Raw genomic sequence first — 13,517 nt, forward strand, 5'->3', positions numbered from 1 at the left:
TTTTTGTGGTGAAAAGAAAGTAGTACGCTATTTTCAATATAATTAATACGAAATACTCAAAAACGAACAGACTTTGCTTGATCGGTTAACAAGCACATCGATTGCAGCCCTGTGTGAGAAAATGTCAAGCCTTGTCTTGTACGCCATTTGTTAAAAATTTCTACACCAGCAAAAATACTGCCGAGCGCAGAAATTTGTAAATTTGATTGAAAAAACTCAGCTCAGGATTCTTTACCGCTTAAAGTGGCAATTGTTTTACTTCTTTAGTTGTATGGGCTTTTAAGGTGAGTTTTGTTTATTATAACCGTGAAAATTTAGTATAATTTTATAACCTCATTTTCCCTGTAGGTTTGTATTGCTGGACGCTCAGTTGGACCAGGGAAGAAGGTAAAAGACAAAATGACACAATACCTACCGCCAAACTTGTTGGCATTGTTTGCCGCTCGCGATCCAATACCATTTATGCCCCCAGTGGATAAATTGCCACATGAAAAGAAGTCTCGCGGTTACCTTGGTATAGGTGGTTTTCTTGGTGAGTTTGAAGATCCAAAAGACACCCCACCGGCAAAGCGAGTAGAGACTCGTCAAGAACGCTTAGAACGCCGGCGTAGGGAGAAAGCTGAGCAAGTCGCTTACAAATTAGAGCGAGAGATTGCATTGTGGGATCCGCAAGAAATTAAAAACTCAACTGAAGATCCCTTTCGCACTTTGTTTATTGCTCGTATAAATTATGACACTTCTGAATCAAAGTTGAGACGTGAGTTTGAAATTTATGGAGCCATCAAGAAAATAGTTATGATAACAGACCAGGAAACGGGTAAGCCCAAAGGTTATGCATTCATCGAATATGAACATGAAAGAGATATGCATGCTGCTTACAAGCACGCAGATGGTAAGAAAATCGACGGTAAACGTGTTTTGGTTGATGTTGAACGTGCACGCACTGTAAAAGGATGGCTACCACGACGCTTGGGTGGTGGCTTAGGAGGAACTCGCAGAGGTGGTAATGATGTCAACATCAAGCATTCTGGTAGGGAGGACAATGAAAGAGAACGTGAACGTTATCGACTCGAACGGGAGCGCGAAGATCGCGAAAGCGCACGACTTGTAGAACGTAATCGTTTCGGAGGTGGTGAGACTGTACGGCGACGTTCGCGTTCTCGAGAACGAGTCCGAGAGCGTGAAAGGGAACGTTCTAGACGTTCGCGAAGCAAATCACGTGAGCGGAGGAGACGACGAGGTGGAAGTCGTGAACGTGAATATGACGAGTTCGAAAAACGCGATAGACGTGAAAAAGAACGTGAACGGGATCGTGAGCGTGAACGTGAAAGGGATAAGAAGAAGAGGCGCTCTAAATCCCGAGAGCGTGATTCATCCAGGGAGAGACGTGATAAGAAACGAGATCGTGATCGTCGTGACAAGGAGCGCGATCGCGGGGATCGCGATATTAAAGAGCGCAAACCTGACTTCCGTGATATTGATATAAAGATCAAGGAAGAACCTATAGACGACGGTTATCCAACTTATCCCATGAATTCCTATCAAACAGCTGGAATAAAACGAGAGGACGACGAAGAGCATGAAGAGAAATTCCGGCCACCGCAAGACATGTTCAGCGTTCCTCCTCCTCCAATACCTGGACGTGGTGCTAATGAAAATGGACAGAATCCTAATGATAATCAACAATCTTGGTGGCGTTAAGGTTCATTTGTATACTACAAACTGGATAGTATACTTTTTGTCTCACTTTCCATATTTTACAACTACTTTCGTTTTAGCGTTTGAACCTATGTCAATACGAGATTTTCAAAATATATTAAAAGTATCGACTGACGTTTAATTGTCCTTCGACTTATTCCCTTTAGTAAAACGGTATCCTCATCTTTAAATTATATAGACATAGTCCAAACGCTAAAGTTGTAATAGTTTTAATTTATTAGAGCAAACAACATTTGAAATTCAACTGCGTATTTTTAAACAAGTTTGGTCTTGAATCCGCGTCAGACTATAAAGCAATGCAAACGTTGATTTTCGGTTGGAAGTTTTGAAAACATTCTGTTTAATTTGAAAAATATACTTTTTATTTAATCAGAAACGTGTTTTTAACTAGGTAAAAATTATCTAATGTAATTGTATAATTAGAGGCATTCTGTAAAAAGAAAGTTTAATTTCAAATTTAAAAGTTACTTTGTAAATGTAATCAGAAATGGTCTTTGTATTGAATTTAAAATTTTGTTTGACTCTTTTAACTGTAATAATATATATATAATAATAATACCTTTGATTATTATTATTATATAAATGTGGTATATATATATATATACATTAATATGTAGTTCAAACATATATAACGAAATAATCGCAACCGTAATGTAAGGAAGAACAACCAAAATGCAAAGAGTAAGTAAAAAAAATAATTGGAGACTATATTGTTTTTACTTGCGGCAACGCGTATCCAATTGTTTTGGGATTCCACACTTGAGAGAAATCATACAGAGCCAAAAGCAGTCTGCAAATCAGAGCCTGAACTGTGGTCGTATGCGGCAGAAAGGTGCAGAGGCAAATAAAAAATACCCGGCTGTGTTGGTGTACATAGAATATGGAGTTAGTGAGTAATTTGTACAGAGGTAGTCAGTCCCATGATGGTACATGGGACAAGTGATTCAATCTTGTATTGATTAATTATGGTACTTAAGGCTCAGCTCTTTCTTTTATACGTACCCACTTCCCACATTCTTTAAAACTTATGTTCAATCAGTAATCGCATTGAAAATAACTCGTCAATTTTAATTCTCTTTTCTCTTTTTCCAGTTTGAGTACTCTATATTCAAAACTAAGAATTTTTAAGCTAATGCTTTGCGCATTACGGGGAAGGTATGCATTTCATTGAAAAATAACGGGTAAAAAAATTTATATGACGTAAATTCTCACAATTACATAACAAAACTTGAATGAACATTGCGACGGCAAAGGTAATGTTTTAAGTATGCAAGAAATACTAATGATTTTCCCATTCTAGGGGATCGAACGTACACCTTGCCCACTGACTCCCCAAGTTTGTGTATCGGAAGCGGTTAGCACAATTAGTGATACTATGTAGGTATGCTCGAATGTAAGTTAATCTAATTCAAGGTGGAATGATTGTCTCAGTAAGTGGTTGTGTTTACGATTTCTGTCACTTCATGTGCTCAAACTGCTGTTGGTTAAGAAAGGGATTTGCTAAAGCTTGATAGAGATCAACAAACTTTCCAGCAAATTGGAGTATTCAAAACGATAATTTTTTGGTTAATTGTAGCATTCATGTTTTTTTTTATTTAATTTAATTTAATATTATTTAATTTTTTTGGTTTTTGAAAAGTAATCCATGTTTAATAGTAAAAACAAAATTTGATGTTGTCTTCCAAGATTTCATTTTCGCGACCTTTAGTAAATACTTGATTGTAGCATATATCGTTTTCTAAATGTGAACAGTTCTACACAGTTGCACTGAGCCTTATCTGGTTGTAACATGAAATAATATTTCAATAACTTTGTTGGTCACTGCAGGCAAGACGCGTGTGGTAAGGCGATGAGTAATAAAAAAAATGTCGCGTTGGTAAGCGCGTATGATAATTTGTGTGCTCAGCGAATCTGCTCATGGATTTGGTTAACCGTAACGGTTTTCAGGCTCGAAAGTATGCCTGTTTATAAATATCGTAACCGAATATTTGTGATTGATTTTTGCAATTAGTTTTGGCTGTGTGGATCCTTGCCGTTGTTTCGTTTGTAAGATATTTGCAATGTTCTTAAGAGCCCAACATGTGATAGAAATTTTAATTAGTCATCACTCAAGATATTGACATTGAAGGTCATAAAAATTTAAAGGTGCTCTGCCTTTACAATATCAGCTTTGCACCTGACTTGAAGTATTAATTACTTGAGTGGCTCGACTATACATGAACTAACATTGCTGCACACTTCAGGTCATGGTTATATATCAAAAAAATATAGTGCCAAGAAGTTGGTTATATTTTGAGGTCTCAGCATTTTTCGTCGATTAATCACGGTCAACTTTTCGTGTACAAAGGTCGAAAGAGTACGTTGAAAACTAAATTTGCTAGCGAACTAAATATTCAACAAGGATTCGTTTATTTTTCGTAAGTCCTTACTACCTACTTTTAGTATCGGATATTTAAAACATCCATTGTGCATTATTTAAAAGCATCTACTTAAAAAATATAATTTTTCGAACGTACAAATGACTTTAATTTTTGATCATTGGTTGTGGTAAAGTATATTTTCGATTAAATTATTCCACTAAAAGAAGTGAGCGTTGGTAGCAGTAGGATAAAAAATAGTAAATGATGTTTGGCTAGAACCTTTGTTGAAGAAGAGAAAACCAATAGTGTGAGTTAAAGTACTGCACTAAATTAAAATATCGCAGCATGTATGTAGAGAATTTTCTCAACTCAAAGCTTGGACATTGTTTCACTCGAACAAACAGACGTTCTATATATGACGAAGTCTAAAATAAACAAGGCTGAACTAAAATAGAAGTGACAGGAGCTTTGTTCTGATAACTTCGAGTTTATTTATACAAAATAGTCCCCTCGGACTCCAGAGAGAACGTAGGTTCGAATCTCGGTGAAAGATCAAAATGAAGAAAAAATTGTTTCTAATAGCGGTCGCCCCTCAACAGGCAATGGCAAACCTCCCAGTGTATTTCTGTCATGAAAAAGCTCATAAAAAAATATCTGCCGTTCGGAGTCGGCTTGAAACTGTAGGTCCCTCCGTTTGTGGTATAACATCAAGACGCACACCACAAATAGGAGGAGGAGCTCGGCCAAACACCCAAAAGCGGTGTACGCGCCAGATATATACATATATATAGTCGATACACTGTTCTTTGCGATCTTAAAGCTTTTGGAAAGAGTGTTTCAAGTCATTGAACGGAATGTCCTTCAGGATGTCGGTCGGCCATATCAGGTGAATACGGTGAGTGATTGATGGTTGAAATGCGATTTCTAGTCAAAAAATCAGTCACAAGAATGGATCGATGAGATGGTGCATTATCTTGCAATAAGCGCTAGCTTCCTCCTTCGCGATATTCAGGGTGAATTCGACGAATGCGATAAAACAAACGCTTCAAAACGCCAATTTTATATAAATTGCATTGACTGTTTGGCCCGTTGGCATGAACTCCTTGTAGACAATTATCTTGGAATCGTAAAAACAAATGAGCATCGACTTGATGTTTGACTTCCCCAAACGCGTTTTTTTTTCGTTGGTGGCTCGTCTGGGTCCTCCCATTCAGCACGTTGATGTTGAAAACATCACGTTTCATCATCAGTTACAATTTTGTAAAGGAAGTTTCGACTTTTCTCGTCTCTTTAGTGAGGTCTTTCGAATGTTGAATTCTGAGCAATGTTTGGTCCTCAGTTAACTTGTGCGGAATGAAACGCGCACAGATCTTTCGTAAGCCCAAATGATCAGTTAAAATGTGATAAATCGATGGTTTGAGAATATTCAACTCCGATTCCACGAGTTTCAACGATGAGTTCGGTTAATATTTGATAAATTTACGACCAATTTCGATGGAGTTTTCGGTGCTTACTGATGTTGGGCAGCCCGTATGTTCATTGCCATTTTTGTCCTCACAACCATCTCTAAAACGTGTAAACCACTCATGAACTCTGGCACGTGATAGAAAATCATCACCATAAACTTTTTTCATCAATTCAAACTTTCGGTAAACGTTTTACTGATTTTAAAACCAAATTTGATATTAGCTTTTTGTTCGAAATTAATTTTTGCACCGATGACACAAACCTACTGACACTTTAGATGCAATAATTTTGCTATGGATGTAACTTCCAGAACCCTAACTCATTAAAAAGATGGCGCCATCAAGAACATTTTTATGACGCCAGTCTTGTTTATTTTTGGGCTTCACCTTATATATATATATACTCGCCAATCTTTGAGAAATGTGTTTTCTCGTGAATTGATTTGCTAAATAAAACTTCATAATCATTGAATTTGCTAAATTATACATCATTATTTATAAAATGTTGTAAAAGTGCATTTTATTCTCTTTAAATACTACAATAACTGCGCAAATATACAAATAGGCACTATTGTTCAAACGTGAACAAATAACTATATTTTATAATCAATGGCATAATAACAGCCATGACAATAATCAAACATAACAAACACTCCCATTGTATTTCATCTTCCATTGTTTCAAAATTCATCGAGGGTCTTTGATATAGAGGTTGTATGTTTGCATCTTAATCAAAGTTGTATTTATTCCTAAACATACATTAAGACTTTATTATCCACTCCTTAGGGTTCTGGAGCACCTCCAACAACTTCCCCTCTTGTGAATCGGGTTGAACAGTGTGCATGTATTCCCAACGTGCCGTTAATGGCAATGACATCAATATACTCTCATACCTAGCACCCGGAGTGTAAAGTCCGAATTTAGTACCCCTATCATATATTAGGTTGAACTCCACATAGCGGCCGCGTCGCAGAAGTTGCCATTGACGTTCACGTTCGCCGTATTCATCATTTTTGTGAAGGCGAACAAGGGGCAAATATGACGGGACTACAGAATTGGCACAGCTTGTAATAAATTTGAACGCCTCCTCTTGACTGGGCGTGTCTATATCATCAAAAAATATGCCGCCAATCCCACGACTTTCTTTACGATGGGTAATGCGGAAGTAGTCGTCACACCATTTTTTGAATCGTGGATAGTAGCTGGAGTCATGTTCATCGCAGGCCTCCTTTAGTGTTTTGTGAAAATGTACAGCATCTTCTTCGTTTAAATAATATGGTGTGAGATCAGTTCCTCCGCCGAACCACCATTGTTTTTCACCCTCACTTTCCACTTCGAAATAACGATAGTTGAAATGTATCGTTGGTACGTGTGGATTGCGGGGATGTATGACTGCACTTACGCCAGCAGCAAAGAATGGTAATTTCTTACCTTCTTCTAGTTTCTTGCCTCGCGTTCGCATTTGTTGAACTGCACCCGGAGGCAACATGCCGGTCACTACAGAAATATTAACTCCTGCTTTCTCGAATACTTCGCCATCTTGAAGAACACACGTAATGCCACCACCACCTTCAGTTCGAATCCAGCGATCAACTTTAAATTTTTGTCCCGCGTATTCTTCTGCCTCTAACGCACGACATACGTCAGCTTGTATTTTCATTATCATTAATTCCATTTTAGTACGCATGTCGTCTTCGTTGGCAATTAGCGTACTTTTGTCCGTTACTGGTTCTGACATAAACACAGAAGTGTTTAGCTTGCGTTTCCGGGCAGCTTCCATTTGGACAAAGGAGACGGAAGCAGTGGTAGTAAAGCCGATTCCTAAAATTAAGAAGTGTAGATTTCGGCCGCTAGTACGTCGTCCCAACTGATAAGTGGCTAAAGAGGCCAATGCTTGGCGTATACCTTTAACAAAAAACATAGTGTGCAAACCTAAAATGAAAGGAAACACCCGGTTATAATCACTTCAAATCGCTTTTAATTCTGCATACCTATGTTACTTCTCTGAATACCAAAGTATGTGTCTTATATTCTGCTAAATACTACGAATTTTCTCTTAGCGGTTAAGGAAGCGTTGGGGCGACGTGACTTAGATAATGTAATCACTGTGCCTCAGATAATGTAATCACTGTGCCAGGCCTTTATCGATGTCGCTGATAAGACTTAGTGGATTGTTAACAATTTATAAATTTTAGAGTTTACCTTTCATTATTGGTTTTGAAATTGTTAATTTTGTATAACACTTGGTAATAGAAATGATATTTCGTAGAAAACCTGGTGAAATTAAATGTCGGTACTAAATTCTAATAAATATTTTCTTGTGGTGAGGTATGTTCACTGTGTTAAGTTGCGGAATTTGTTGTAAACTTTTTAAAATCTTAAAGCCATATGCATACGATTCATTATTCAATAGTTTTATCGGAATCAAACGAATTACCGTACTTTGCCAAAATTTACTGACACTTTCGTACTCAAGGCGAATCCATCAAAGTGGTATTGGCTTTATAAATACAAAAACCCCCATGTATTTGGTGTTGTTGTTGTTGTTGTAACAGCATAAACATTCCCCATGCTTACATACAGGGAATGCTGCAGGAGTGACAGTCCTTGGCCGGATATAAATCCGAGTCGTTTCGGTAACGTAGAACCGACTGTCGTGGAAACGCATGATTTGTTCTTGCCACTTGCTGTTTTGAATTTCCAAATTTCAGTCAGAATGTTAACAATCAAACAATGCAGTTACAAAGGACGTAGTTATGCTTTCGGACTTTTTTCGGCGAACACGAAATGTATTTAATCTGTTTCGTGTGGAGTTGTTACAATGGGTTTACTACAGAGTTTCTTTGTAATAAACTTTAATTTAGTTTAGTTTTTCTTTAATACTAGTCACGAATTATGAAAATATTTGGTATTGGACCTTCACAACCATAGACGCCTAGATCACGATATCTACTTTACTTGTTTATGATTATTATTATGAGGCTACTGCGACCAAAAGAGATCTGATATAGCCTTTTTTTGCCTAGTGCGCTGATAACCAATTAGCGGCATGTTTGCCACATTTTCCGCTAGATAATCACCCATTTCATTTTCATCGTGTATCCCTCATGTCCAGGAAACTCAATGTAATATTACGGTGTTGAAGTTTCCTAACGTGTTAAGAAAGTTCAAGCAGTCATTTACCATTTTTGAGGTTTTTACAGTTGATAGAAGAACTTTCAAAGTTGCCTGACTAACTGAAAGTATATAAATATGTATTTCTACCTCGAAGATCGTTAGGTAAAAACCCAATGCAATATATTTTCTGAATTTATGTCCATTGATTCCCGTTCCTGTCCTACCATCTTCAAAAACATATCTGTGAGCCAGGTTTGTAGTTGATAGAATTATTTCTCCAGGTCGTACGTGAAGTTCGTTAACAAGAACTTCAAAGTTTCTAAACAGAACTTTGCTCAGCTTGGTGATAATGTATCAGTTAATAAAAAAAATTATGTCAAAAGTCTTCAGATGTCCTTTCGTATCCCCACTTTTTTAGATCAGCATTTAGCATTAAAACGAGCTTGTCTTTCAATTAAAATGGGAAACGAACTACTGGCAATATCGAATTGATATTAAAACAAAAGCACGAATTCGCCTTAACAACAGATAACAAGAAGGTACGAATTGCCACATCAGAAATACGGTAGCTATTGTATTAAGCTCAAGTATATAAGCTGAGGTGCATGTGCACGAAGTAATCAGTCTTAAATTGAGCATATAAACATGTAAACGTAAAGTAAAGCAATTAAGCAATGCAATTTAGTAAAACTAGAGAGTTGTGTTTTCATTAGTTTGTCACTTTTATTTAGTAATCCAGTGATCTAATAATACGTTCGCATATAAGTAGATGATCTACTTTTTCGCGCTTAACTCAAAATCCGTAATTAAAAAGCGCGATTTCCCATACAAAATTTCTCTCCCAAAATCTGAGATTATAAAATAATCCCACATAATAACGATACTTATTGACATACAACCCTGTTTTCTGTGTTATCGATAATTATTATTACGAATGTAAGGAGAAACAGAAACATAAAAACTAAATGAAATGGATGCCGGCAAAGCAAACAGGTCTTCAAACATAATTCTAATAAATTGTTTGTTAGGTATTATTAATTATGCATTCATGTAATAGAAAAAAAACGTGTGTCCATAACCGTTTTGTCTTCTTATTACTTACTATAAAATGTAATATCAAATTTTGAATGCGTATTCATGCCATAATTTTTTGCAACCTCAGTAAATGTCGCATACGGATTTCCTCCAACTGTTTATTATTAGCAGCCAAATGCGAAATTAAATTAGCTATTCCTTCTCCTTGTATTTTCTTCATATCGTTAATAATAATTAAAGAAACCAAAAATATCGAAATATTCCACCAAAATAATTTCTATGAAGAAAAATCTCTCAGTATTGACAGCTGATCGTAGAATTTGCGGGTAATCTGCCATATGTGAACGGGTACATTAATTTGGTGGATTTATAGGTTATTAATGCTTCTGTGAAGGTATTATAACACTTGAAAGTTTATGACGGCATCGGTTGTCGTTAGTAGCCTATATTTGGTTAGTTTCGTGTACAATGTAAATATAGCATAAGCTGTTACTAAAATGCAACTCTGGGTGACACATTTGACGGTTGGCGGCGCTGCGTTATTTTTCGTTGAATTTTGTTAGTGCCGCAATTTTTAAATTTCGTCAACGCTCAATCGTATACTCGTGTTGATATCTATTTGCAAATAATTATATTTTCGGTGTCTAGAGAGCACAAAAATTATCGTTGAAGTAATTGTGTTTCGGACGTAATTCATTAAATTGTTTAACAAAACAGGCTGGGTCCTGCAGGTCAACTATTGGGTGTTGGTTTTCTTTATCAACTTTACTGAATTCAAATGTCTGGATTGGAAAAATTTCAAGCAAATAAAGCTTGGCGTGCAAAAGTCAAGAAATTACTTTTCATGCAACGGTAAATGAAGTAATAGTTTGCATGTAACATAAATAAATATACATATATGATGGATGTAGGAGAGCGTAGCACTGAATTGCTTCTTCAATGAAATTTACATTCCCGTAGAATAAATTATATCCCCTTTAGAATTTGAAATTTTTCCAAATCTGAACACAAATTTACATACAATAATATTTTGCAAGTAGTTAGTGGATTGCCACAAATGCTCTAGTATTTTTGCGACATTTGACAGCATAATCACATCAACCTTGTACAATACTTCTGACTTGATTGAATTGTTAAAAAAATTAAATTTTTTATGTAAAAAATAGCGAATTGACGCCACCTGCAAGCGCACCTATGCAGTGCCAAAGATTTAGTCTGGATATAACAGAAGATTTACAAGTATTTCTCGAAGAGAAGACGTTTTCTCGTGAAGAAATTGATCAAACTCGACCAGGGAACATAGAAGAAAAAATGTTCGAAACGGAGAACGATGAAAATAAACCAATTAACACAAACGCAACTTCAAACTACAATACCACTAAGAAGGCTATTCCCAAGAAGTTTTCCACCAAGCCTTATTGTGATGAAACTATGTATGAAGACCAACAGCAGGCGATTCAGTGGCAACGCTTCTCGGATGAGAGTTTCATGGCTTTGGAAAAAATGTGTGATAAGACCGCTTCAGATCCAAACAGTACATTATTTCAATACATAAATAGCGAACACAAGGAACTGATCGTAGAAGATGCTAAAAAACGGAGCGGAGATGGAAAACAGTTTATAACACCTTGCAAAAATGGTAAACTTACTGATAAAATAGCGATTGGTTAGATATATTCCTTTACTACTAAGCAAAATATGTATTTAATTTCAGAACTTAGGGAAATCGACGAGGAAGCAAAATCATTACAGCGTTTACTGCATGATTTGTGTGTGCAAGAACAGAAAGAGCTAGAAAAGGAAAACCCAATAAAAGGAATTGACATCACACGACTGGAAGATATAGAAGCGCCATCAAAGTTATGGGACACAACGATTATGGGGGAAACCACTTTACAAACTTCTCCAGTGAAGATGATAGGACTTTTGCGACCTTCCACTATAATGGAAGAATGTGCTGAAGATGAATCCATCAACTCTTTGAGTGGATGTGAAGATGCTTCACCGCAAGTAAGCTTTCAAAGCGCAGCAAAGGGCAGTGAAACTTCTACAACAAGCTACTATGAAACCGCACATGATACCACCGGTTCAAGTGCAATAAGCAAAGTATCACATATCGTAGAAAAAACTCCAACAAAACAATCGGAGGTATTTGATCAAAGTCTGGAATTGATTTATCTTGACAAAACTTTGGAACCACAGCATCAGCGCGCAGCTGAAGCAGAACTCGGCAAAGAAGAACTCAAAATAGTTAACAACATTGAGAACCAGTCTCCAGCTTCATCTTTTGATGATTCCGAGGGAGTTATAGAATTACTATCAGATGATGAGTCAGATGATGTGATAGTTAATGCTAATTCAAATATTGTAGTTAAAAATGAAATCGCCAAAGAAGATTTCGGTACATATCCAAAGGACAATTCAATATTACATCGAAATACAAAAGAAAATGAGTTTGCTCTTCATGACGTGAAAAGTACAGAGTTAATTGATTTGGAAAAGTCATTTGAAGTTGATAATGAGAAAGAAAATTGTGGAGTTTTCAATGAGAGTAGCGATCAGTCATTACATTTTAACGACACAATGGAAGAAGTGGAATATATGATGAAGAAAGGTATGCAATACATGGCGGCGGCAGAAACAACTAATTGTGGCTTAAATAAACAATCGCCTGTGGTGAAAGAAATTGCAACTGTTCAACCTGTTATGATTGTGAAACCTTTACAAGAGAAGGAAAGAACATTTACGTATTCTCCGAAAAAGGGAAATAGTAATTACTCGTCACCTTATAAAAACGTAGTAAATTGCAAACCTACTGCAACTGTTACGGGTACCAAAGGTATATAAAAACAAAATAAATACTTTATTATACTACAATGTGATTTTTTTCAATATTTTAGCTAAATTAACTGCTTCATCACCAAGGCGTACACCGACCTTAAACACACAAAAGACAAAACGCTTTTTATTGGATATGAAACCATTAACTAAATTAGATTTATTTAAAACACCCTCATCTATTTCAATGCGTCTCAAGGAGCCAGCCGGGCATAAACAGTTTGCTCATATTGTCAGTCCGATAGGTGCATACATAAAAAATACCGCGACTACTCCACTGATGGCAAATTTAAAGCAGCGATCCGATGGTGCAGATGTACGCAGTGCGACAGTTTTTCGTAAACTTGAGCAAGAAACGGAAATTGACCAACTGAAATCCGGTCCGACAGTGAGTACAGTATCAAAGACATCCAGCTTGCCGAAAAAAGCTTACATCACATCGGAATTGAAACACGTAATTAGAGATATTTAAAATGTTTTCACGTTTAACTGTTCACTAATATTCTTTCTATCGTCATAGATTGTCGATGAACGTACGCCCATGACTATTCCCGGCGGTGAGAAGATACAAAAGTATCTTGAAAATGCTATGCTACCAACTGTGGTACGGCATGAAGGTAAATTGAAAATATCGAGCAAAGAAACAAATCCTGAAGAAGTAGCTCAAAAAGCGAGCTTTGGTAACACGACGCAGCGTAACAATGGCAGTTTGGCGAATTTATCACTAATGTCAGGTGACATATCTTTATATACGATGAAAGATGCACGAAAATTTTAGAACACCCCTTGAAGAATTATACAACTTTTTTTTTTATATGTATTCTTAAATGTGCGTTTTTTATGCAGCTATTTCCCCCCGTCGTTTTATTCAGATTTATGTCTCTATATTTAATTATTTACCGTTTCTTTTTTTTTAATTGTTCTTTTTGAATAATAAACTGAACTACAAAACTTTTATTTTTATATCTAAATTTCATATGTA

The 13,517-nt window shown here is 36.4% G+C and overlaps 3 protein-coding genes across 6 annotated transcripts; 2 read left to right on the forward strand and 1 right to left on the reverse strand.

Moving 5' to 3' along the window:
- The first annotated feature begins 131 nt into the window (after positions 1-131).
- LOC129247657 (U1 small nuclear ribonucleoprotein 70 kDa) lies at positions 132-4,238 on the forward strand. Its single transcript, XM_054886882.1, has 2 exons — positions 132-284; positions 349-4,238. The coding sequence occupies exon 2, from the start codon at positions 400-402 to the stop codon at positions 1,699-1,701; it is 1,302 nt and encodes a 433-aa protein (XP_054742857.1). The 5' UTR covers positions 132-284; positions 349-399; the 3' UTR covers positions 1,702-4,238.
- Positions 4,239-6,012: 1,774 nt separating this feature from the next.
- Positions 6,013-7,893, reverse strand: LOC129248421 (oxygen-dependent coproporphyrinogen-III oxidase). Of its 2 annotated transcripts, XM_054887964.1 has the most exons (3): positions 7,748-7,893; positions 7,537-7,684; positions 6,013-7,477 (listed from the first exon to the last, which is right to left on the reverse strand). In XM_054887964.1, exon 3 carries the CDS (start codon positions 7,464-7,466, stop codon positions 6,306-6,308), a length of 1,161 nt encoding a protein of 386 aa, XP_054743939.1. In that variant the 5' UTR covers positions 7,467-7,477; positions 7,537-7,684; positions 7,748-7,893; the 3' UTR covers positions 6,013-6,305. The 2 variants fall into 2 exon arrangements, with proteins under 2 accessions (XP_054743939.1, XP_054743938.1); XM_054887963.1 differs by having other exon boundaries at positions 7,537-7,893.
- A 2,433-nt stretch (positions 7,894-10,326) lies between these two features.
- LOC129247865 (uncharacterized) lies at positions 10,327-13,492 on the forward strand. Of its 3 annotated transcripts, none has more exons than XM_054887225.1 (5): positions 10,327-10,442; positions 10,864-11,336; positions 11,412-12,536; positions 12,598-12,989; positions 13,056-13,492. In XM_054887225.1, exons 2-5 carry the CDS (start codon positions 10,892-10,894, stop codon positions 13,311-13,313), a joined length of 2,220 nt encoding a protein of 739 aa, XP_054743200.1. In that variant the 5' UTR covers positions 10,327-10,442; positions 10,864-10,891; the 3' UTR covers positions 13,314-13,492. The 3 variants fall into 3 exon arrangements, with proteins under 3 accessions (XP_054743200.1, XP_054743199.1, XP_054743201.1); XM_054887224.1 differs by having other exon boundaries at positions 10,333-10,549; XM_054887226.1 differs by having other exon boundaries at positions 10,345-10,428.
- The last annotated feature ends 25 nt before the right edge of the window (positions 13,493-13,517 follow it).

Source organism: Anastrepha obliqua, chromosome 5 (genome assembly GCF_027943255.1).
Source record: "Anastrepha obliqua isolate idAnaObli1 chromosome 5, idAnaObli1_1.0, whole genome shotgun sequence".
NCBI classification, from domain to species: Eukaryota; Metazoa; Arthropoda; class Insecta; order Diptera; family Tephritidae; genus Anastrepha; species Anastrepha obliqua.

Coding starts and splice junctions, on each gene's coding strand:
- LOC129247657 (XM_054886882.1), top strand. CDS start 400: ATGACACAATACCTACCGCCAAACTTGTTGGCATTGTTTGCCGCTCGC.
- LOC129248421 (XM_054887964.1), bottom strand. CDS start 7,466: ATGTTTTTTGTTAAAGGTATACGCCAAGCATTGGCCTCTTTAGCCACT.
- LOC129247865 (XM_054887224.1), top strand. CDS start 10,476: ATGTCTGGATTGGAAAAATTTCAAGCAAATAAAGCTTGGCGTGCAAAA. Junction 10,550..10,863: donor AAATTACTTTTCATGCAACG/GTAAATGAAGTA, acceptor TGTAAAAAATAG/CGAATTGACGCCACCTGCAA. Junction 12,537..12,597: donor AACTGTTACGGGTACCAAAG/GTATATAAAAAC, acceptor TCAATATTTTAG/CTAAATTAACTGCTTCATCA.